This window comes from Brachyistius frenatus, unplaced genomic scaffold (assembly GCF_029030835.1).
Source record: "Brachyistius frenatus isolate BFR_SWC_R1_liver_20210118 unplaced genomic scaffold, ASM2903083v1 Contig_22, whole genome shotgun sequence".
Lineage (NCBI taxonomy): Eukaryota > Metazoa > Chordata > Actinopteri > Embiotocidae > Brachyistius > Brachyistius frenatus.
Genome location: NW_027210621.1, coordinates 5,361,112 through 5,386,597, shown reverse-complemented (window position 1 = coordinate 5,386,597; position 25,486 = coordinate 5,361,112). Strand labels below are relative to the sequence as shown.

Here is a 25,486-nt window from a genome sequence, read left to right as displayed (position 1 = left end):
AATAAATTTGGAGGTGTGTTTTTCAAATAGAAAACATTTGGTACTTTGTATGGTTTTCCAGTTGGCTGGTGTTACTTTGTAAAAGCAACGTCTACATTTAAACCTCTTGAGACCAAAGGCCATTCTTAATTTGCACTGTTCCCGTAATACGTGACAATGTCAACTTCTTTATGTATGCCAGAGCTTAATTTGATCAGTATTGACACTTCTTTATTTATATCCAAAGAACTCGCAGCCAAAATGCAAAAATATACAGCCATTAATATCACAGGTGAAAAGGTTACAGTGCCTTACATTTTCTAAAAAAGAGGTCACAAATTGACATGTTTATAGATGAAAATGATGAAATAAATATATATGTATATATATTCCCTCTTAAAACTGTGATAACTCGGTGCCTTTTGGCCCTAAGCTTCTGGTATTTGCTATGGCACAAGAACCCTTGAAATACTGACTGCCCACTGCACTTCAACGAAGAGTTTGTGGCGCTGTAGCACCTCCTAGTGGTCACAATCAACAACAACAATATTAATACCATCATGCTGCTGCAGCAAGCGGTACTAGTACTGCTATTACTACTACAACTAATAGTAATGATATAAATGATAATAATGACACAAAATCTTAGAGGACATAGAAAAGGCAAACAAATGATACGTTTATTGTTTTCTTTTCTTTGGCGTTGTTTAATGTGACTGCAAACCTGTGGCTTCCCACACATTACTAGATCAAATTATTAAATTAATAATAGATACTCAGGTAATTTCAAAGAATCATTAACAAAAAGGGGCCACTTCTGGGAACTGAGACTGATCTTGGAATGAATAACCCGCAGGATAAACTATCACCTCTTTAACCAGTATTAGACCAAAGCTAACCATTGTTTTTGTTTTTTTTTACCACAAAATGATCTTGCTTTAAAATCAAATTTATTTTGCCACACTTTTAGTATGAATTTATCCTCTTCTGTGATGTGTAAACGCGAGCTATTGCTTAGTTCCTCGTATAATGTCCTGATTTGTATTTTAATGTAAGTACGTAATTGGCGTGCCTTTGATATGTAACTTTGCTGCCTTCTTATCAAGGTCAGCATTGAAAAAGAGATTTGATCCAAACTGTTTTTTTTTTGTTTTTTTTACGTGGTTAGATATAAGTTATACGTTTATCCCTAGAATTAATTAAAAAAAAAAAAAAAAAAAAAAAAATCGATATGTTGTTTCATACTGATCTCTGTAATTAGTAAATATCAACATGTGGATCCGTCTCAAAAGCCCAGTAGGCTCCTGGATCGACTTGAACGGAAATACATTATTCCATTGAATTGACTTCACCATATGTCTTTATTTCAGGCGTAGTGGTCCACCTCTGGTGAACACTGCGGAAAACCCAGAGATAAAGCCGCGCTCACCGCGCGGCTCCGCCACTCGGCCAACAGAGGTCGCTGTTTCCGCACTCTTTCTCCGCGTCTCCGCAGTGCTGCTTGTCTACGAGGAGTGCGTTTGATTGTTGCAGCGCTCAATGGCGGACGGAGCAGGATAGTCGCGTTAACGCCGAGGACAATAACATTTCGACGGGGGTGAATTCCTGGCGTGGACTCGGGTCCGCCGCCGTGTGTCCGCCGCGTGCAAAAGCGGCCCAAACGAACTCCCTCGAGCACCGACGTTGAATCCGAGGCGGTTTTGCGTGTGTCCGCGGCTCGTCCGCTGACGTTAGCGGCCGCTCGAGTCCCCATCCCGAGCGGAGAAGTTCACGCCGTTCATGGTGGCTGCTCTCACCACAGCGGCTAGCCTTGTGAGCAAACCATGGGGGACTCTCTCGAATTGATAGGTAAGCGTCTGCTTTTGCTTCTAGACGATGGCAGGTCCGCGAACGGATCCGAGCCGGAGCAGGCTGCCTGGGCCCGGGACTGGCTACGCGGAACTGTGCGGGCAGTGAGCGTCATCGGCCTGGCCGCCCCGGAGGTTAGCGGAGGGGAGTCGACAACAACAACCGCTGCTGCAGGGCTGACGGTCAGTGTTTACATACAGCTGGTGTCGTACTGCGTCGTTAAATAACCCGCCAGTTAATCTATAATCAACGTGTACTTGCTGCTCCGTGTGCTTTCTACCCCACTTAACTCGTTTTTAACCGTCAGCGTTGGTACATTTGCCGTTAGTCAACGCTAAGCTCACGCAGCGCCGCAAGTCGCCAGGCGGTGAGGTCGAAGCTAAACTCGAGGCCGGGGATTTTTCCGGCCTTCGCTTTGTTCGCCTTTTTTTTTTTTTTTTTTTTTTTTTTTTTTGTAGCTTCATGACATCTACCTTGAGCTGTATCAATCATTTGAGAAGCACAGCTGTGTCAGAGCTAACTAAGCTTTCACGATATTGTAACAAATCGCCGGCAACTAGTGAATAACAGAAATAGGTGCTCGGTGATGGGAACCATCGCAGTTAGACCAGTTAAAGGCTTATAAGTTCATATGAGGGCGAACCGGGAATCCCTTCGACTTTAATATAGGGTCCACATCTTTAATGTTCAGACTATCGGACGAGGTGGTAATCTAAATAAAACTTTGAATGAGTGAAAGTAATATGCAATGCATGTCGAGTCCGCACTGTGCAGGGCTGCTCCATTGCGGAGACAATTGAGCGAGATTTGTAAAAAAAAAAACACACAAAAAAAATGGGGTGGTGGTTGACCTACATGACAGTTACACTCAATAGCCGAACAGCAGGGTACTATTAGAACAGCAGACAGCTGGAAAGTTCAACAAATATTTATTTAAACTAACAAAAAACGCTTTATTTGTCCAGCACTTTTCAAAAGTTGTATAGGGCTTAAATATACAAATGATTAAACAGTGATTTACAGCATTTTGCTGAATTGAACTAAACGTGCCCTTTTTTGGAAAATAATCTAAAGTGATAAATACAATAATTGTAAATGTCCACTTTGCTTTTGTATAATTTTAGGAAAACAATGAGTCAAACCGTTGAGTGTTGTTGCAGAATTGCACTTTTTATTTGTTGGAAATAGCAAAAGTCAAACAGAAATGATTCACCTTTTATATAGTTAAGAAGGTGTTCACCCTTCAAAACTGATATTTGCCAGGTGCGATAAACATGAATATGAATGTGGGAATAGGGCTTAAGAAACTCTTATCTGTGCAACAGATTATTGTTCTGCCCTGCCCTCGTTTTCGATTGACAACATGATCAGTGTGATCATAGTTAGGTTTTAGGTTTACTTTGACAAAGGTAGAGAGTCAGAAACGGCTTCTCTCCCAGCCTATACTCACAATAACAAACAATACAACCAAAGGACATGCATGACTACACACCAGTTCATTTGTCAATCATTTCATTTGTTCAATGTATACAGCATGTCATGGGCCACCAGGGGTCATTCAGTTGGGTCTGTGTTTACTCTTGTGATTCCCACCACCCTACATAACTGACTGACTGATCTCAAACTATTGGGACAAATGGCAATTTTCACACTTTAAAGAGCTTGAAAAATAATTTGTGACAACTGGCTGCATTAAGAAAAATTAAAAAAAAAAAATCCTTATGTGCTAAAACTTTTAAAGAAACTTTGCAAGGAGGCTCGACTCAGTGGTTAATAAAGAGGAAGGCGGTGGATATTTGTGGTTGGAAGATTGTACGCGTGTATTGAATACTGCCGGGTCATAATCCAGTTATATCAATAAAATAATGCGTTTGTAGGTATCATCTCGATTCTTGCTTCCCAGCGTCTTTGGCTGTCTTCACACCGGTCACGAACATGCGTCTTGGGTGATGCGATCACAAGTGGACATAAAAATCGTTCTCCACATGTGTTTCAAGTGGTCGCTTTGGATTGGATCCCCCTTCGCCATTCTGTATGCAAAAAAACCCACTCACGTCATTTCTGTTTGCGAAAACCAAATGTGTATTTTTGTTGTTGTTTTTTTAAGCGACAATAGGCAGAAATGCGTTTGCGTGCGGCTTCTGCTGAAAATTAGAAGAAGTAATCAAAACAATTGGCTTCTTCTAGCTAGATATGACACTTTTGGTCTTAAGTACGTACTTCTGTTTACGTCGAGTGCATCAATTGTGTGGCAGAGGACACATTTGCGTACACACTGCTACGAGAATGCTGCCATATGCATCCAGGAGCTCCTCTGAATGTGCTCTGATCACATCTCAACGTGTCCTTAGTGCATTCACACCGTATTATACCATTTTAAAGAAAGTAGAAACATTTTCTGCTCTTTAGACCGTTTCCAGTTCAGTCTTAATATCTGGTGCTTTTGTATAAACATAAATCAACTAATCGATACATTGACTAATTGCAGCACCTTTTAATATTAAGATTCTTTTATTTAATTCCTTTGCATGGATATAAAGCTGTCACGAACAGCCGCTGACTGCTTTTACAGGAAATGTTATGTCAGGTGGGGGAATCCCATCTCTTTGCTGGTTTGGCCCGAAACAAATCAGGGCAAAATGCTCCAATCAAAAGGAGAATTCCCTGCACGCGGCATCTGATAACAGTTTTGTTGTGGGACCGAGCACCACTGTGGATCAATAAGGACGTGGACTCAATGGCTTTCCAAAAAAAAAAAAATCGGTTTACGTTTCGGGCAAAATAACACTGTTTTGATTTATCTCTGCACCACTAACACTTCCTGTTTGTGACTTTGTTGATTAAAATTGAATGGTGTTAAGAGTTTTTCAGTTTTCAGAGTGAATCATAACAATTTTTAACGTGACATGTTGTGATGAACCCTTAAATATTATTGAATTATGGGGTAAGAATAATTCTGTCAATTTTACCCAACCCCGACTTAACACTATGCAACCACCTTATGGTACTTAACTCTGTAAACATATACAGCAAAATGCAGTAATACCTGATGGAGATATGAAGAGAATTGAAATGACTGTTCATTGGTTAACTTTTACTGTTGCCTTGGGAAATATGAATTGTGGAAAATGGAAATATCATATCAGTTCACAAAACGCTTTACTTTGGACCAGGGAGAGGGCTTTTTAATTGATTAATCATTTAAAGCCAGCTCGCCAAACACTACTTGCTTGAAACGGGTGCTTTGCGTAGTCTTCCCCTGAAGAAAAAGAAGAAAAAGAAGAATGTATATTTTCATTTACCTGCAAAGTTGTTTAGCCCAGCAGATATTTTGTGTTTTATACGCTTGAGATCCAAATGCAGTCTACTCATGCAGTCAGTTGTGGCTCCCACAACCCTGAAAAAAGACATGGGCGACAAATTGTCTGTAAGTAATGATCCACTTGCACAGTTTTCCTTGTAAGTATTTTGCTGAAGATATAGTCCCTATTAGAACTATGCACATGGAGATCTGTGGATTATCGAGTATGGTCCTGGGCCTTTCTGTGCGGAGTTTGCATGTTCTCCCTGTGCTTGCGTGGGTTCTCTCAGGGTTCTCCGGCTTCCTCCCATCATCCACAAACATGCACTTCAGGTCAGGTTACCTGGCGCCGCGGTCGTGGCAGCCTGCTGCAGCATCTCCCCCCTGAGAGCCTCCCTGCTGTAGTGAAGAAATTTCCCCTCGGGGATTAATAAAGTGTATAAAATCTAAATCTTAAGGGCCCTTTTTTTTTGGGGAGGTAATGATCAGATACCACCACATCTAACTGTCGGTGCATCTCGAACACGTTTTGACTGCAAAGTTTAGGGAATCCTCCTGAACTGTGGGAGTACATCAGCACCTGAAGTCTGAGCATCCTCCTTGATCTTACCTCAGCAAGTTTGTTCCCCGTAGAATAGTTTGCTTGTTTGCCTAAGCGAGTAACCGTAGTAAGATAACTAACAACGAAATGTACGTTTTTACTTTGATTTCATGTATTTCTCATTTCCTCGCGAGCTATTTTTTTTGTCCTTATTAAGTGAAGCAGGAGGGTTATTTGTTGCCCACTTTCATGGATGGTGTTAATCAATAACATGCCATGAAATTCCCACCCCGAGTTTAAACACGTCTGAGCTGTATGCATACTGTATTAAATTGATATAATTTGCCTAAAGTCAGCAACAATAGACTCGTGTTTGATGCCATCAGCCAAATGTTCTTTTAGAGTGTTGTATTATTTTGACTAAACTAATCATCAACTTTTTCCTTGAAACCAAACAAGCTTGGTGACAAATGATTAACGGGCACTCTTCTTAAGATAGTTTAATGTAAGTCAGTCACTCATCCCAGTTCAAAGTTTTATCCTCTAGCAGTCCTGGGCCACTCTAAAGCTTGGGTTGCATTTAATGTGCACAATGCAAATTTTTGTATGATTTATGATCGCGCCAGCAACACAAACTTTACTGTATTTGTAGACAGATTCTGTCACAATGTTATAAATGGTACGATAACGGGGTGAAAGGTTTACAAGCAAAACGATGACATAAACAGCGCAGACTGGAAAGTTTCCTTATCTGGTAGTACTGCAATGAGACTAAATATTATTATAGTTACGAAATGCTCTTTCAGAGGGGGTTTCTGGTGCTCTCAGGCATTGCTTTGCACGTTGACTACATTTGAGGGACGCGTCTACTGACCTCTTGGCCGCTGAGGAGGATCGGTGTTACTGTCTGCACTGGCAGAGAATAGTTTGCCTGTCCAACAACAGCAGCAATCTGGTCTTCTTTTTTAGTGTTGTGTTATTTTAACCTTAAAATGTTAGCTAAGAGCGATTACAGTGTTACACCACCCACTTCACAAAAATCACAAAAACAATGAGGTAGAAACCAAATACACGTGGAGGGTACAGTAACTAAAAAGGCTAAATGAAATAAAGCTGAGAAGACTAATATTGGAACAATAAATTGACTATACTATGTGTTATGTATAGACTGTAGAATAAACAGTGATGGTAATATACAATAATATATTTTTTCCATGTTGGTCTGCCTGTTTGATCTATTTGATTTGCTATATTTGCTTTAACATGATGTTGGCTCTACGCAACTTGACTTCTTTCGCTTCTGGTACTTTGGTACTTTTGTGGATTTTGGCGAGCAAATTTATCACCTTCAGCATAACACAAAATGCAGCCACTATTTTAGCTTGGCTGCTAAACAGGGAGAGACGACTTGTGACCGTTCTCTCTGACCAATCAGAGTTCTGCAGGGTTTTCACGACACCTTTTGGAGGTGATATTGTAAAAACTACTGGCTACCGTCCGCAACTTAACCAGTTACAGTAGAGCTGTAGCATGAGTTGGAAAAGTGGAAGTTGTGTCGTCTTTTATCTATTTCCAGTCCTCTTGCTTATCTCGTGTTTCTTTGTGTTCACCGACTGCAGGTATTTGTGGAGTTTGAGAATGCTTCGCAGAGGTGTTCTTGGGTGCAGGTGTACGATGACGGGGTGAAAGCTGTGCTGATAGAAGACTCTATCGTTTGGGCCAGTCGTAGCGAGGGTACCGGGACAACGGGAGCTGCAGGATCAGCCACGCCTTGGCCTGCTCTGGTGAGTGCCCAGCTGCACAGCAGGAGTAAAATTATTAAATTATGCACACAAATTAACCATTGAAATGGTCCGGGCTACCTCCGTATATGGGAAATAGGGTGCCCATTTGGCTTTACAATGTGGTGCACATACTTTGGGTCAAATTGATATGTGAATATCTTATCTGACTTGTATCTAAATGAACATTATTTCGGAGTTATTGAGATAAATTGGAAAAATATTTGTATGGCCTGCAACACTTCATCTCTCAAAACCATAGTCACAACCCCAGCTAAACTTCGAGCTATAATTATTTCAGTCTTGTCTGTGGCCTTTTTGATAGTGATTTGTGAGGGCTTGTAGGTAAGGCTCATGTCTGAAGTCAGTTAAGATGACCTTGTAGATGCTGTGAACAATCACTTATGACTTACTTAAAATGGTGAACACTGAGGGCTAAATATTGGCACTGATCTTCTGATTTCAAGATTGATTCAATTTCATTAATAAAAATCAGTTCAATTTTTACTGTGTTCAGTTAAGTTCTTGATGGTTCAGTTACATCAAACAAGACATAACTATGTTTTTAATATATATATAGTATTTGCAAGGCATCATAATGATGTCTTCTTAAAAAAAGAAATGCCCCTCCCTTACAGCGATGGCAAGTACAGTCTGAATATAGGGTCCACACATTGTTCACTCAAGTTCCACGGTTTCATACCGTGTAGGCAGAAATGATGGCGGTCAGATCAAATGTGCAGTGAGTCTTTTTTTTTTTTTTCAGCCTATCCCACTCGTGGAGGGAATTTCTATATAATCAGTCAGCTAACCATCCTGAGGTCTGCGGACTGTTAACTTTCCATGTGACAGTTTACGGGAATATCATGACTCGAGGCTTGCAATACATCCAGCTATCATCAAGTGCAAAAAAAAAAAAAAAAAAAAGCCAAATTTGTAGGAAAATAGATTTTTCCAATCCAAATACATGCATATTTTTGAGCTTTTAAATTTATGTTTTCCTGTTACTCCTTTGTTGTTCAGCTGAATGAAGTCTTTATAAACATCTATGCCTAAATTCAAATAACAACATGGTGGTGTGTTTTTCTGCAGGTCTTCCGCTCACTAGTGGACAGAGTGGGTTTGGGATCATTGGTTCCTGTTGAGTATTTTGGAAACAAGAATTTTGAGTTCCTGCCTGATAATAAAACTATTCAGAAGTTTGAGGTATGTTAGTTTATTTTTGCAGTGTTTGTTGATTTAATACTGTGGTTAAGTTAACCAGTTAATTGACAGAAAACTAATAAAAATATTTTTTTTATAAAGGTCAAATTGTTGAGGGTATTTCTCGGAACAATTTCAGGACAGTTTTGTTTGTATCCTTATGCAGGTCGATAAAGATGCAAGACATCCTTTGCTTTTGGAGCAACCCTCTCTTCAGGCTGCCATCTCCAGCTGGCGTACTGACTTTGAACTGCAGGAGATCTTCAGGAAGGGTACGACTCAACCATGTTTTCTCCGGGGTGTTTTGGCTTAACACTGTTTCCTGCGTAACGTTGAAAGGAGTTTGGAGCCATTTTGAAGGGCGGACCAATCAGCGACCAGTGTTGGTGGCTAAGTGTGATGACGTTGAAGTCGAGCGTTTTTTTTTGTGAATGTAATTGCGGCGGTGGTCGAGTTTTGCTGCAAATGGTGGTAAAAGCCGATTAGTTAAAGGCTGCTCCAATAGTTTTGAAATTAACCAGAAGTCTGCGTCCAGCTGGATGCAACGACTGGAAACAATTCTCTATGGAGCGTGCCTAGTGCCGTATTTTCACGCTGGGAAACACCAGGCTAGTTCAAATTATGAAACGAGAAATTACTGTTTAATTTTTGTATTATGAGTGTTATTATTATGTGTTATGAATTTATGTGTCATAAAACGTTATCACTGCTGGTGCAGGCCTGCCTGATCTCGGCCCAATATCAAACAGTTATGATCGTATGTAGTGTGAACAATAGCGCTGTCTGAGTGAGTGTGGGTTAGAGACGGAAATCAAACTTAAATGACAATAAAAAGATGACTTAATGTAGTATGAGGATACTGGTCTAAACTTGTAAATATAATAATTTTTGTCTGTTCATCACAGTTTTTAGAGGCATTCTGAGATTTCTTGAGGCATTTTTGCCCTTTACCCCATTAAGTTTCCTACGCTGACTGATAATCAGATACCATGAAGGTCATTTAATGCTGAAGTAACAATTCACTGACAGATTTGTTGCATTCTTGTAGACTTGTTCTGTGAACTGGATTAAAGACAGATTTGATGTCCACCGCCTATTTGAACTGCATGGTAGACGTTCATCCTCTGTAGTATCATTTGCAGGTCTACTTTTGCAACACATGCATCCACAAATCAAGTGTACTTTTATAACTTCTGAGTTTCATACAGTCCAGACCCCAGTTATATATGCTTTGGTTCACTTCGAATAAAAATAATAGATACAGACCATCTATGAAGCAACAAGCTACCAGAGATACTGTATATCAACCTCTATTAAAATGATGGAAAGAGCAAAGTATGGAGAAAAAAGGATCAGCTTATGACCCAAAGCAAACCGCCTCATCTGTTTAAACATGGAGGTGGTTTAGCTTCAGCATGTGTGGCTGCCAGTGGAGAATTGCTGTTCACATAGGCAATCATTTATCATTCAGCTGGTAAAGAATCCTAAACATAAGGCCAAAGCACCTAAAGAGCTTTAAAATCAATTCTAAAAGAAAATGGTGGCCAGTGTATTGACGCTAAAAGCACAAAGTGATTTCCTTTCCTGGTTTTAGTCAAGAGTCCAGCAGCCACATTCTGCGCTAGCTGGAGCCTGTGGAGACAATCACACAATCGGATACAATTAGACAAAGGCATACAAGTACAGCTTCTGCATCTTTAAAGCAATGAACTGGCAAAATATTTTTTTGTGATGGCACAGAGAAATGACTTAGTCTGTGTATGCAGGCTTTCTGAGCCACTGACAAGAATCTTTGTTTTGTCAGAATTTAAGTGAAGAAATGTTTCAGACATCCAGTTAGCTTCTTGTCAGTTAAACACTTATCCAGACAGAAGAGATCAGAGGAGTTGTTGGGCTGTATGGGGGGGGGGGGGGGGGGGGGGACGTCTCCGTAGTATCCACTTCACAATGAGAAGTGCCTGCGTTTGATGTAACCAAGGAGGAAAATGTGTTTTGAAAATAATTAGGCAATTTATTCTACATCCCCTGACTGTCACTTAAATCTGTGAAAATCTAACGGGTCCTTTCTTCGTTGTTCCTGTTCTTAGGTTCATACACGATTCAAGGACGCCGGGTTCGTGTGTACCAGCCAGAGTTTGAAGAGTGCTGGGCCTCAGGGCTCGTCTCACAGCACGACCCTATCTCACACATCATGGAGATTACCTTGGATAAGGTAAATAACATTTAGTTTTTAATAATTATATTCTGGTGGTCATGGTGTGGAAGAGTTCTGCTTCACGATGAGACTTTGTTGCTGCAGGGAGAAGAAAATCAGATCGTAGATCCCCGTGTGATACATGTCATGCTGACAGAGGAGGAGGTAGGCTTGTCATATAAATCTAACTATACTATTTAAATAATTGTACATTTTGTTGAACTGGTTAAATTTTTTTTAAACGTGCTAATCCGATTATTCTCTCATATTTTCCACCTTTTAGCTTGGCAAGAATGGGCGGCGAAGGAAGGACAGTGAAACAATGAAGGGAGATAGTGGACGCAGACGTAGGACTGCTTCAGAAAGTGAGGATGACTTGAACCTAAAACGTTTTAAAGGAGCAGGAGATGTGGGAGCGGATGGACAAAGCTGTGGTGACTCCAACAAAACTCCAGTGGAAGGGATGGGGATCTGGGCTGGAGACGCTGGTGAAAGAGTAAGCAGCACTACCAAAAACGGAAGCTCCTCAGAAGGAACCTTTCCTCAGGGCAGAGTGTCGTCCCCCAACACCAACTCCTCACTCCAGATGGATCAATCAAATGCTACTCCTCCTCGCTACCCTGCAAACGTCAAAGAAAATGGTCGCTCCCTCCCCACACAGGGAGCAGCAGACTCCACCACCACCATCGCTCACACACCCACCCCTCCTCCCCTCAAACCAGCCCCTTCCCCCTTCTCCACCACATCTTTTCCCTCACTAGGCCAGATGCCAATCCTGGTCCCTGGAGCTCCAGCCCCCAAGGCCTCCCCATCCCCCCAGCCAGACCGAGAGGAGGCTTGTCAGTCAGCTTATTCTAAAACAGCTGCTCTTGTTTCCCCGGGGCCTGTCACCATTTCTTGGTCGCAAGACAGCGGTCCCAGTGTGGCACTCTCTGCCTCTGTGGGTTTTAGTCCTAAAGCTCCTACCTGGGGAAGCCAGACCGAGGTAAGACGATACATATCTCGAACCTTACATGATGCCTTTGAAACTAATCGCAGTCTGTATTTAATATCATTTTACTTTACCAAATTCTTTTGTTTCCCAGGGCTCCAAAACAGCATCAGGTTTTCGTTTGTCCCAAGCTGTGCCCTCTGCTCCCGTATTTGGAGATGTTACCTCTCAGACCAATGGAGCTCCGACCACTACCACAGCCTCCCAGGACACTCCCAGGCCTTTTGGCTTCGGCTTTGGAGGAGCCAAGAATGAGAATCAGTCTCAGCAAGACCAAAACCTGTTTTTCCAGTGCATGACCCAGAATTCTGGCTCCAGCTCAAGCCTAACTGCTGGTCAGACCCAGTCCAAGGACACCAATTACTTTACTGCAGTGTCTGAGAGCCTGAGTAAAGAGCCCCCAAGCCTTTTCAAGCCAGCAGCCTCCACTGAAGGGCTGAAAAAGCCTGAGCAGCCCAAAGTGCCTGAGGCCCATCCAACGGGAAATGGTGTGTTCAACAAATCATCATCGGCCTTCCAGACCATGGGGGTCTCTGCAGGAGGACAGAGCTCTGGCTTAGGCGTTGGTGGTCTTGCTGTAGCCTCTGGAGCCCAAAGTGCTTCTAAGAAGAACGGTAATAATGGAACTTCTGTCGGGGGATTGGGGCTACAGTCTGGGTTTAATTCTTCCGATAGCCACAAGAACCTTTTTCTACAGGCCTCCAATGAGCCTGCTAATCCATTTCTGGCATATGGGGATAAAACCTCTCACAGATCTTTTGCTGGCCTCAGTGGGACTGAGACGCAGACCTCTGGTCCAACCTTGGACAGCAAGCCAAACCTGTTCACTATGGCAGAACCACCTAAGGGGATTCTGTCTTCCTCTTTCCCAGCACTCTCAGCAGCTGCTTCAGGCAGCCCTTCTTCTTCTCCGGCACCAGCCTCCTCTCAGAGGTTACAGAGTGAAGGGACTGTGACAAAGGAGGAACAAGAAGTTGGAGAGATGCCTACTTCCACCTCAGGCTGCCCCATGTTTGGAAGCATTGGCCCGGGTGAAATGGAGGAAGTGCCCGTGTCCTTTGACCAGAGCCAGTCTCAAAAGTTTAGCCTCGAAGAAAGAGGCCAATCGTCTAAACGTGACTCTGACTCCAGCAGCAACAGTGACCTGTCGGACCTGAGCGAGAATGAGGAGGGTCTGGAGAAAGGCCAAGTCCTAGGAGGGCCATCTCATCCTGCCAAAGATGGGGCCATTCTGCAGAAAACAAAAGTCCAAGGGGCTGCCAAGAGCCGTCCACGGAACAAGCCTTTCAAAGGTAAGTCTTGTCCACTTCAAACTCTGAATTTTAAACTAGTTCAACAACAGCATTAACACTAGCTTGTCTCTTCCAGTGGGCCAGTCTGTTCTAAAAGATCAGAGCAAAGTGCGCCGTCTGAAGCAGTCTGGTGAGTCCTTCCTCCAAGATGGTTCCTGCATCAACGTGGCCCCTCACTTGCACAAGTGCCGCGAGTGCCGTCTGGAGCGTTACCGTAAATATCGAAATACAGACGACGACAGCGATGACGACGACGACCCAAACGTGGCCTGTCGTTTCTTCCACTTCAGAAGGTGCAGATTAAATGTCGTTCTGTCTAATGGGTGCAACAGTGTCTTGCTGTGCAATTATCAGAATCATGCTTTGTTATCAAACTAACCTCATTTTTGCCGGCGACCAGGTTGGCTTTCACTCGTAAGGGTGTACTGCGTGTGGAAGGCTTCCTGAGTCCTCAGCAGAGTGATTCCATGGCCATGGGTCTTTGGCTGCCTGCACCTGCTGTCCAAGAGGGCCTCGACCTCGATACCTCCAAGTACATCCTGGCCAACGTGGGAGACCAGTTCTGTCAGTTGGTCATGTCTGAGAAGGAGGCCATGATGATGGTGGAACCTCACCGTGAGTAGAGAGACATTTCACAGATTTCAACGGAGTCCATGTTTTTTCACATTTAGTCGTGTCCTGTGTTTATTTGTTCTACATTTTAATCAACACTCCGAAGCGTCCACCATGCTTATAACCTGTTATTTTTGGTGCCGCCCCTCAGAGAAAGTGGCGTGGAAACGCGCTGTGCGAGGTGTCAGAGAAATGTGTGACGTGTGTGAGACCACCCTGTTCAACATCCATTGGGTTTGTCGCAAGTGTGGCTTTGGAGTGTGTCTGGACTGCTATCGGCTCCGCAGGAACAGGCCAAGGGAGGGTGAGTCATTACAGTCACATTTAAGGAGCTAGTTATCATCTTTATACAGCGTTATTGTGGTAACCTAATTTGTTTAATTTGATTGCATTTATATATATATATATATATATTAATAGAAATACATGTATGTGAGGTTAATACTTCCAGAGGTGTTGAGTGTGTTGAAGACACACAGGTCAGTGTATTCTTTCCTTCAGATGTGGATGAATCTCCGGAGGATGATGTTTTCTCCTGGTTGAAGTGTGCCAAAGGGCAACCTCATGAGCCACAGAATCTCATGCCGACACAGATTATACCTGGAACAGGTAACGTATACATTATGATTTTAAAATAAACTCATGAATCTCCACCTTATGAACTTCAAGTATTCAATATGTTCTTGTGTCGGTAGAATAAGAGGTGTAATGATTGACTTTTATTGCCTTTCTCCTTTAGCTCTTTATAACATAGGTGACATGGTGCACTCTGCAAGAGGCAAGTGGGGTATTAAAGCCAATTGTCCTTGTGCAAGTCGACACACCAAGCCTCTGGTGCGCCCTACTGCCCCCAATGGGATTTCACAGGTACAGTTGTGTCACATCAGTCTTTTTATATTTGTGCATTTTGAAAACGGTTTAACTTTAATGTTCTGCTTTTTGCTCGTCTTGGCAGTCTACAACAAGCAGTGGGGGCGGCCTTATAGCCGCAGCCTCTGGTATTGGCACCGCCCCAAAATCAGAGAAATCTGAGGCAGAGACGTCAACGATCAAAACGGAACCTACACAAACAGCTGCACCGGCAGACAGTGGGGGTGGGGAAAGTGTAGGTAGTACCAGTAACTCCACCAGTGGTACGTCCTCCCCCTGTAACCTCACTCAGTCCTCTGCCAAGGAGTCACGCTCATCAGGAGAGGGCAACAGCTCTGCTCTGCACTGGCTGGCAGACTTGGCCACACAAAAAGCCAAGGATGAAACAAAAGGTAAGAAAGAAATAGAAAACGTTGAGCCAGAATAATCTCGGTGCATAAAAAAAAAAGAAGAAGAAGTCTAAATCAGTATGAGATTTTTAGTCACTCACCATGCTCTTGTTACCATCTTCCAGAATCCGGTTCACTTCGCTCTATGATGAGTCGAGACAGTCGGCCTCCCTTTGGCCTGGACTCACTCAGTGCCCTGTCAAAGCCTTCTGCTTCCAGCCCTAAGCTATTTAACAGCCTGTTACTGGGTTCCAGCATAGTCCAGTCTAAACCTGAGGGGTCCAGTCTGCGGGACCTGCTCAACTCCGGACCGGGCAAACTGCCCCAGGGCCCTGGAGACAGTGGGGTACCATTCCCCTCTGTTTTTACCTCATCAGGCGTAAGTATTAAGTTTTCATTATTCCATGTAGTTTTACGAAGTCTTTTAAAATGTCGATAGATATACTAGACTAAACATTTTATCAGCATAGATCAGTTTCTGAACTTGCCAAGTTATTGTGCCGAAATATTATTAGTTCAACTCGCACTTCAATGCAGTCTTTTCACACATGAAAAGTGTAACGCTAAAGACCTAATTAATTCTGCTGCATTTCAGCAAGAATAAGAATATAAAGTCAAATCACATTTCCCCTGCAAATCCACAGTTCTTTTAATTTGAATATTAAGAATACAAAGATTAGGGGTAACCGAACTGATCCAAAATTGTATTTTGTTATATTTTGTAAATGCCAGTGCGTAAACTGCTAAAAAAAAAAAAAGGACCTCTTCCACAAAATGAAAGATTAAGCTTTTACTGTACAAGTACATAAGTGGTAACTCAAAACTCCTCTTTGGTCTGTCAGGGTGACAAGCTGAAGAGCAGCCTGCCGAACTTCCTGGATCACATCATCGCCTCGGTTGTTGAGACCAAGAAGGCAGAGGGCCGTCGCACTGGGGCCTCTGAAGGTGGCGAACTCGGTGTGTTGGGGGGTCGCAAAGATGGAGTAATGGGCCTTAGTGTTTTGGAACCGCATACCTCACACTCCTGGCTGTGTGATGGGCGACTCCTTTGCCTACAGGATCCCAGCAACGGCAACAACTGGAAGATCTTCAGAGAGTGCTGGAAGCAGGGACAAGTAAGAATCACAATGAGTAAAATTCAATTCTTCACATGAACGAAAGAATGGGTTGAAATTTGACTGCACTGAATTATGTTATGCTGTGATTTATTTAATCTGCTCTCTTTTGTGCCCAGCCTGTGTTGGTGTCGGGGATACATAAACGTCTGAAAGGTGAATTGTGGCTGCCTGAGGCCTTCAGTGAGGAGTTTGGAGACCAGGACGTCGACCTGGTCAACTGCAGAAATTGCGCTATCATCTCTGATGTGAAGGTGCGAGACTTCTGGGACGGCTTTCAGGTCATCTCCAGTGAGTACCCAACCCGGTTTCCCTAAATCCATCTACTAGTGTTTTTACATTCATGTGCACCCCAACTGTATTATTTCGAGCATGTGTTTTTCTGATGCAAGTCAAATGTCATTAACTTATTTCCTGTGAATGCACAGAGCGACTGCAAGACAGTGATGGCAATCCCATGGTATTAAAATTAAAGGATTGGCCGCCAGGTGAAGACTTCAGGGACATGATGCCCACACGGTGAGGAACACAAAATTGTGTTGCTTTTTTTGTGTGTCCCAAGCTGTATCTATACAGAAAGTGTTTCAGCCACGTTTTTCAGTTGTGCCGTCTCATGTGCATCAATCATTGTATTCACACCATATATCTGTAAACATACCTCACATAGGACTGGGTACTGAACTTTGGTACTTTTATGGCACCGAAGGAGTTGTCTCGATTATCAGAAACTCCTTCTGAACCCAATTGCGATACCTCAGGAGTAAATCTCATCATCAGCAGTGTGAGCCAGTACTGCGTTTCCAATTTTGGTTTTACTTGGGCGACCAGTCGAGCTAGATAAACTCACTTCGCTTCAGCGTGGGTCAATTTTCTCCCTCCAAACAGACTTTTGGCTACACACCTGTCTGAGTCAGGGACGAGAGGCGTGTCTTTACGCGGCCAGCTCGCTAGCATCAACCAATAGCCTACCTGTGAGGCGTTAAGAGACATCTGTAAATTGTTGGTACAGAAAATCACCTGGCTTACACTCACCACTTTAAACTGCATTAGTCTCTGAATGCACACACCCTCCACCACTACAAGTCAATTTTCAACCTGCGAGTAACACTGTAATAAGCATGCAGCATGTTTGGACCAGGATCGTTTAAAGTTGGTCATTGGCTGTGTAACGTTTGCACTTTGTAGAGGCATGCAGGGAAAGCACCTGTGGTATAACACCATATTTTTGAGTATTTTGACTTCAAGGTTTCAGAAATCCCACACATACCGTAAATGCCAAACCATTTTTTGAACCAGTTATTTTCCTTGTAAACTATATACATTTTTTTTTGTTTTGTTTCCATTTTATTTTAGCTTTAGGATTTATTTTTTTGCAAAACAATGAATTATTTGCAAGGTATAAACACATTTTTCATTCATACTTGAGTAAGGTCAGTCATTTAATTGATGGTCTCATATTTTTTCCAGATTTGATGATTTAATGGAAAACCTCCCTTTGCCTGAGTACACAAAAAGAGATGGTCGTCTGAACCTTGCAGCCCGCCTGCCCAACTTTTTTGTACGTCCTGACCTTGGACCCAAGATGTACAATGCCTATGGTAAGAAGGATTGTTTGGGTCTGACTTCATTTCTTTTCTAATATATATATATTGGCCTTCATTTTCTTTCTCTCTCTCCCTTCCACGCGTACTCTTTTATCTTTAGGCTTAATCTCGTCTGAAGACAGGAAGGTGGGAACCACTAACCTCCATCTGGATGTGTCTGATGCTGTCAACGTCATGGTGTATGTCGGCATCCCTCGTGGAGACGGAAACCAGGAGCAAGGTCGGTAGACTAAAACACGCTCTCTTTCTGTCTTGCTTTCTCTCTCTCTCACACATTGAAAATACGTTTATTACAATGCGTCTCACCATTAATTGAGCAACTAAATGTAGTTGAAATAATTGCTTCCCAAAAGACACAATTTCATAATGTAAAAATATTTTATTTGCAATTTTACTTCCAAGTTGATCGACCAAATCCGAGACACTGTATAAAATCTAAGTTCTACATGAAGGGAAGAGTTTTAGACACTTGATGTCACTCCCCTCGTTTATCTGATGCCTCTCGGAACAATCTAATCAATATCTCCCAACTTAATCCCAAACATCATGGTAAGACTGTTTTAGTAGTTACAGGTTTGATTGGCTTAGACAGGACCCTGAAAAGACCCTTTAGTCGGTCTCACTCATTTACATTGTGGTCAAATTTCTCATTCACAGAGGCAGCTATGTCTGGACGCACAGGTCTGTAGACTTTGTTGTATCACTCGAATAGCATGTCCTTCCTCTTACTGACTAACTCCCCTTCTTCACTCCTCCACTCCATTCTTGTTATTATCTGTGCAGTAGGGGCCCGAGCACTGAGACGCATCCCTTGGTTGCTGTTGTTGCATGTTCTTTTAACCCTCCATGCGAACGAAAGCTTTAATTTACTGACTGACAGATGGTATTGTAAATCCGCTGTCCTCCTCCTATGTGGTGTTCGGGGTTGTGTTGGAAAATGTGTTCTGTTGGGCTGTTGGGTTCTGTAGTTCCTACACTGGGAGTTCAGTTCCTGCTAGTTGTGGGTGTGTAGTGCTCTGGTCCTTAAACTGTGGAGAAAAGTTTGAATGAGGGACATCTAGAACAGACACCCCTACTCCCCTGCTGGCTTCTTTTCACTCATCACTGTAGCACGCACACACGCACACGCACACGCACACACACACACACACACACACACACACACACACGCACGCACGCACGCACGCACGCACGCACGCACGCATGCACACACAACTAGGGATGGGTATCGTCAGGATTTCATCGAGACAAATACCCCTTATCTAATATTCTTCTGTAATTTAATGGTATTCAAATTGAAATGGTCTACGGGCACCAGAGCTCACTGTGCCCTTCATCCTCGGGCTGATTTATGGTTGTTGTCGGGTTTTTTTGGTGTACGCGATGTAGTGAAGACGGCCTGTCCGTTGGTCGGTAGAGGAAACACACGGGTTACATTTCAGAGCAGAGAGCTGACAAATGTTGACAGCGGGAAGAGAACGGCACCACCACAGCCATCTGTGCTGAAGTTTATAGTAGCCCCTTTGAAACAGCCTGTTCAAGGCAGGAATGGTGCACCATTATTCCGCCTCGCCGTTTAGCACAAAAGGTACAAACACAGAACGGGGGGGATGTTATTATTCTGCAATTAAGCCGCCACCGGAGGTAGTCACAGAGCCGGACTGACGTTTGTGTGAAAGGGAGTCGGGCATGGCGCAGGACTAGATGCCGACATGTCACACCTTTCATTACGGGGCGCCGACGTGCTACCGAAAACCAGACACCGGAGCCGTATTAATACCAACTTTGTTTGGTTCACTGTAAAAAAAAGAAAAGTCAGCGTATGTTGCGATCTTCTTTACAGCAGTATTGCGGGATCTCTTTCTAAAACCGGCAACTAGAACTGGTGCTGTAACTCTCTTAATACTGTCGAGTTGCCTCACCTGATATAAGTTTAGCTTGACTTTACTGAAGTGGCTACGAATCCGGCCAGTAGGGGCCACTTGACCACTCGGGATTCTTTTTGCATTTTGTCTTTATTGGAGCGGTCGATACACATAGAGCAGAATGACTGCTGCTTTAACCTCTCGACTATCGGATCGCCCCAACTTCGGGGTTTCTTTTCTCTGTTGCCTTTAACCTCCTTTTCATTTTAACATGTTCAGTGTGACTACATGTAAACATGATGACCCTAAAAGAGTGTTTCACCATTTGTGGTTGGTTGGATGTAGGGAGAAAATGTATCTAACGGTAGGCAAATAAACTTAGAGCTGTGAAGGATTCATGGATGAGTGACCAAAAAAGAATGACTGTGCCAGTTTACACACACACACACACACACACACACACACACACACACACACACACACACACACACACACACACACACACACACACACACACACACACACACACACTGTTAATGAGTTAACTCGCTGGTCACACAGGTTAGGTTGCGAAGAGAAAACGGGCAGAAAATAGCTTCGGGTTGGTGGAAGACAAAGATCCACTAAAAGCCTCCGTAGTAGTCCTGAACGTGTGTTTCTTTCCACTTCTCTTTGTGAATCACTGATCAATCAGCACTAAAATGAGAGGTCAGCGGACTCGAAGGTCGTAGTTTTAGCTGCTCTATAAATCATTAGTACGCTGTGGATGTGGACGTTGTGTCAGTAAATGTGATTGTGTAGTCTGTAACTTGTCCTCCTCTTTGCCCCAGTGGTTCTCAACTGGTCTGGCTACAGATCCACATTTGTCCTCAGTCACAGCCCAAACATTTAAGATGTAAACAATTTTCATGATTTGTTAGAATTAACAGTTCTGTTACCTACGAGGCTTTTATGTACTAGTCCTGCTCTGGCATTTTCATGCTTTGCCAAAGGCTGCATTAATTAGTCACAGTTGTTTGGGAGAAAACGATGAGCACAAAGGACTGCTGTTTGGGAGGCTTGTGGCATATCACATCATGCACTTGCAAATAGTAATTTTAAGAGCAGCTCAAGAAAATTAGTGCACGTCAGAATAAATCTTGTTACGTCGCAAAATCCCGCCGTCCTCACAACTAGGTCACGAGCTACCAGTTGAGAACTACAGCTTTGTAGTATTATTGTCAAACGGTGTGATGGCTGTACATTGTTTAACATTTATGCTCTGATAGACAGGAAGTTTACATTTAACAGATCCTAATTGCCGTCCCAAATCTGAGGCATTATATGTTTAGTCATTCACGAAATAGGAATTAAGAAAAGAAGAGACGGTAGTGTTCGAGTGATGTTGACTCATCAACGATCACAGCTCAAAACCTGTTTATACGAGGCCGCTTGAAGAATGTCAACTGTAACTTCTTGTCGTCATGGAGACACTGCTGATGACTTCTTTGGTGCCCTGCATGTGTGTGTGTGTCGTTGCTTGTGTTCGGTCTCCAGAGGTCATGACCACCATTGAGGAGGGCGACGTGGATGAAATGACGAAGAGGAGGGTGTACGAGGGGAAGGAGAAACCCGGAGCTCTCTGGCACATCTATGCTGCCAAGGACGCCGAGAAGATCAGAGAGTTGCTCCGCAAGGTCAGCAATCAAGCAGTAGATTTGTGTCTCGAGCAAAAGATTCCACAATCTGTTCGGTCGTTAGCTGTGATTGTGACATATTCAACCACATGTTGTGAGGGTCACTGGCCCCGTTTCCATTTGGCTATTTCAATCCGGACATGTGCGATGTTGACCACAAGTGGGCCGCAAAAGTACAGGTGGAAACACGTGTCCGGAGGTGGTCTGGCACGCATGTGTCCACATTGGTTTAGTAGCGGAAACACAGTCCATCCCGAGGACGCATTGTAAGACCGCCTACTCAGCATGACGTCCCCTGAATATCAATTAAAATAATTGCAGCTCTGCGTTCCTGTGTCGGTATCTGACCCGGAGCTCCGGTGTGTTACCGTCACGTTATAGCAGGTCCATTCGTTTTTCATTATTTTATTTTTTTCTCCATTCAGTCTTTCACCCGATCCGATCTCTTTCTGCTCTTCTTTTATTCTTAATTAATGTCTTGTGTGATTCGGCTGATCAGCTGAACTGTAGCCGACCGACAGCAGGAGAAACTTACTGCAAGCTGACGTCATGAATCAGCTGATTAGTGAATTAAAACACGTGACGCTTGTTTCACCAAAGCCTCCTCTGGGTTAAGCTTTTTTCCTTTTCGTTAATCTCGTGTTATTTTCGACCCGCATCATTCGTAACAGTGGGAGAGACGCGGCGGAGACGCGCTGTGAATCAATTATTAATGAATAATGAATTCATCGAAGGAGCCGAACATTTCAGGCTGTGATTACTTATAAACTCCAGTGTTCAGACATTTACAAACGTGAAATACGTCATGGCCCTCAGGTTCCTGTTCTTGTGCTTATTCACTTGTTATTTTTCATCACGTAGCCCACGTGTCGCTTTGCATAAACAGCGGAGGGGGTTGAAATGCAACCTCAGGTGGTCAGCCAGGGAGCATGTTGATGCGAGGTGGAAACTCTCAGCCTAAAGCTGGCCACTATTTGATCCGCCTCACGGCCAGGCCAGATGTCTGGGCTGAAATGGCCAAATGGAAAACAGCCTCACTTGTACAGATGGCAAAATTGTCATTGAGTAAGTAGAAAAGGGGGAGAAGCTACATCTCGATGTCAACAGCAGGTCATTGTGAAGCACGAATAAAAGTCAGCTTTGTCCCCAGTTTGAATCCAGCGGAGAATCGTCGTAGCACTTTAACCTTTCTAAGCCTTCGTTTATTCGTCCCCGTGTCAGGTGGGAGAAGAGCAAGGTCAAGAGAACCCTCCAGATCACGACCCCATTCACGACCAGAGCTGGTACCTGGACCAGGTGCTCCGCCGCAGGCTCTATGAAGAATATGGCGTCCAGGGCTGGGCCATTGTACAGTTCTTAGGAGATGCTGTATTCATCCCCGCTGGAGCTCCACACCAGGTCAGACTAGTTGTGTTCGCAGAAGAGAATCTTTTTCTTTATGTGCCACTTATGAGCGCCCCGCGATTCAACACGCATGTCTGCACACGTTACATGTTTCCCCCTCTCAGGTGCACAACCTGTACAGCTGCATCAAGGTGGCAGAGGACTTTGTGTCTCCTGAGCATGTGAGGCACTGCTTCAGACTGACCCAGGAGTTCAGGCACCTGTCCACCACTCACACCAACCACGAAGACAAGCTACAGGTCGGCGTGCTTTTCTCTCTACATGTAGTTTTCATGTCACATTTGAACACCTTCATCGACAGAATGATCTTTGTTTCGTGTTGTTTCAAAGTAGGATTCCAGAGTTGATGCAACTGTGTTCACACCTTTTATAATCTGCTCATTATTACAGTTCAGAGGAGGTTTAGTGGTTGCTTAGAGTAATTGAAATCTACAAAATCTAGTTCAATTGCAAGGATTGTCTTAAGTTATATAATACTCATCGTCGGTAAAATAAAATGGCAGTACAATACAACTCATTATCGGATGTTATCTTGTGTTTTTTTTTATTATTTAAAAATCGGTTTTCTTTAACAATTTGAATTCAGGTGTTCAGGATTAATCTTTCCTTTTATTTAAAGTATTTCTACGACACTACAGCAGTTGGAGGTGTCATTAAGAGCACTAGTTTTTCAACTGCCATGATGCTGCAAGTGTATGTGTCTCAAATGTGTGCACACTGGTGGAAGACTTCTGCTAAATTATTTGTAGTATTAGTATTAGTTGGGGCAAAATCAAACATCATAATATTTTTGACCAAATATCTTGATATTGCGACAATATGTTAAAGATAACTCTTGGTCTTATTTACACAATGAAATTGTTGATAATAAAACATCAAAGTACAAATTATTAATAATAGAACAGCTAGAACAGTCTGATAAAATAAACGTCATCACACTGCTGTAATGCAGCGTTTTAAATCAGGAAATAATTCTCATCACTATATTAAAAATCAGATCAAAAGATAATATCTGGTCTCAATAGGTCACAATATTGATGTAATATCAATATATTGTCCAGCTGTATTATAAATGTTAATTCACAAAAAAAAAAAAAAAAGCAGAACAGGTTTCTTTGGATATCTTATTAAAAAGATTAAAAAAAAGGAAGATGTTTTTAGTGACAAAGTTAATCACAATCCCCACATGTACTCCAGTATGATGCAGCAGTATGTCAGCGAGTTTTCACTGGGAAAGCTTATTGATACTGAGATTTCTACTATTTTCTTTGATCAGGCTGTTTGTGATCTATAATATAATTTTCCACTTGTGTCTCAGTTTTATAGACAAAGCAACAACTGCTTCTGTCAAATCAACATTTGAGAGTTTTTTTTTTTTTTTTAATTAAATAATAATTTAAAAAAAAGATGATATTCAAAAAGTATTGTTTGTCTGTTGGGGCATCATGTTTACACCAGTGTTGAGACATTTCAAACAATACCCGACCCTAGTCAGTGTGAGGTAGCGTTACGTGGCAGGATATAGTTTCCGTGTCTCGTCATTGTCGTAACAAATGCGCCCTGTTGCTTTTCCTCAGGTGAAGAACATCATCTATCACGCAGTGAAGGATGCTGTCGGGACACTGAAGGCCCATGAACCTAAACTAGCACGCCCCTAGTTCCTGTTCCCAAACTACCAGCCTCTGAAGCCCACTGCACTACGTACACACACACACACACACACGCACGTGTACACACGCACACACACACACACACACACACACACACACACACAGAGCATACATGACATACACACACACACACACACACGAGTACAAGCTGCAGAGTGCAGAGTACAAAGATAGTCTAGGTTTTTGGGGCAGTTGAAGGTTTAGCTTTGGGGAAAGTGAACATTTGATTTGGGGGAGGGTATTAGATGGGGGAGGGGCTAATCAGCGCTTGATGAAGGAAGTCCTTTATCACTGTTACACAGTAAGCTCAAACTTGTCTAGTTGTTTTCCAATTTTTTTTAATTTTTTTTTTTTTTTTTTTTTTGATTAACTCTGTATTTAAGGTCAGTGTGTTCGTTCTGTTGTTTTTCATTGTACATGTAAGATGTGAGCGTAAGGGAGGTGAAAGCTGCCGTGCCTTTGGAGCAGAGGTTCAGCTACAATATAAGCAACTGACAAAATGTGAGTACTGGGCTAACTTTCCTATTTTGATGACATTGATATTATTTTTCTTCAATAGGAGCAAGGTTAACCTGTTTTTGTAGATTTTTGTTGTTGAAGTTTTTAAACATCTGATTGTTTCTGCCCTCTGTGGCTGAAATGAATTTGCGAAGCAGCCAGTCAAGGGAAGCAGACCAAAGTTTTGTATTTTTAGTTTTCTTATTTCACTTTTAGAGTAAGAAGTCTTTTCTTTTTATACACCTCAAGATAAGGATCAGGAGGGCTTCAGAGAGAGCAGTCCTTTTTCACCTGTCTTTGTCCTGTGGGCTGAATGAACTGCAGACTTCCGACAACATTGTTCAAGAATCACAATTGCAGCTGAACAGAACTACTGGCCATTAACATTGTATCAATATATATATTGATCTTAGCAGTCTGTTTGATTTTTCACAATAAAGTTTACAAAAACTACTGTTCACTGTTTATTTTTTTTTACCAACAAAAACCTCCACGCGAGCACAAACAAAGTCTTTAAGATAGAGAAATGTATTAAAATGCATGTCACCTCACAGCAAAAAAGGTTCCGGGTTTGAATCCGGTCCTGGGCCTTTCTGTGCGGAGTTTGCATGTTCTCCCTGTGCTTGCGTGGGTTCTCTCCGGGTTCTCCGGCT

General features: G+C 42.8%; 1 protein-coding gene across 2 annotated transcripts; it reads left to right on the top strand.

Annotated features, from left to right (window-relative positions):
• Positions 1 to 1,470: 1,470 nt before the first annotated feature.
• Positions 1,471 to 25,286, top strand: kdm3b (lysine (K)-specific demethylase 3B). 2 transcript variants are annotated; one of them, XM_069697091.1, is made up of 25 exons: positions 1,471 to 2,009; positions 7,289 to 7,453; positions 8,543 to 8,656; positions 8,820 to 8,925; positions 10,741 to 10,865; positions 10,953 to 11,012; positions 11,131 to 11,832; positions 11,933 to 13,130; positions 13,207 to 13,423; positions 13,531 to 13,745; positions 13,894 to 14,046; positions 14,244 to 14,351; positions 14,482 to 14,609; positions 14,698 to 15,004; positions 15,127 to 15,380; positions 15,844 to 16,116; positions 16,236 to 16,407; positions 16,545 to 16,635; positions 17,584 to 17,714; positions 17,821 to 17,940; positions 18,378 to 18,401; positions 21,122 to 21,261; positions 22,483 to 22,659; positions 22,770 to 22,904; positions 24,243 to 25,286. In XM_069697091.1, exons 1-25 carry the CDS (start codon positions 1,803 to 1,805, stop codon positions 24,321 to 24,323), a joined length of 5,403 nt encoding a protein of 1,800 aa, XP_069553192.1. In that variant the 5' UTR covers positions 1,471 to 1,802; the 3' UTR covers positions 24,324 to 25,286. The 2 variants fall into 2 exon arrangements, with proteins under 2 accessions (XP_069553192.1, XP_069553193.1); XM_069697092.1 differs by lacking the exon at positions 18,378 to 18,401.
• The last annotated feature ends 200 nt before the right edge of the window (positions 25,287 to 25,486 follow it).

Bases quoted from the DNA above. Each gene is read 5' to 3' on its own strand.
- kdm3b (XM_069697091.1), top strand. From the start codon at position 1,803: ATGGGGGACTCTCTCGAATTGATAGGTAAGCGTCTGCTTTTGCTTCTA. The intron at 8,657-8,819 runs GTATGTTAGTTT...ATCCTTATGCAG, and splicing joins AAACTATTCAGAAGTTTGAG to GTCGATAAAGATGCAAGACA. The intron at 17,715-17,820 runs GTAAGAAGGATT...TTTTATCTTTAG, and splicing joins CAAGATGTACAATGCCTATG to GCTTAATCTCGTCTGAAGAC.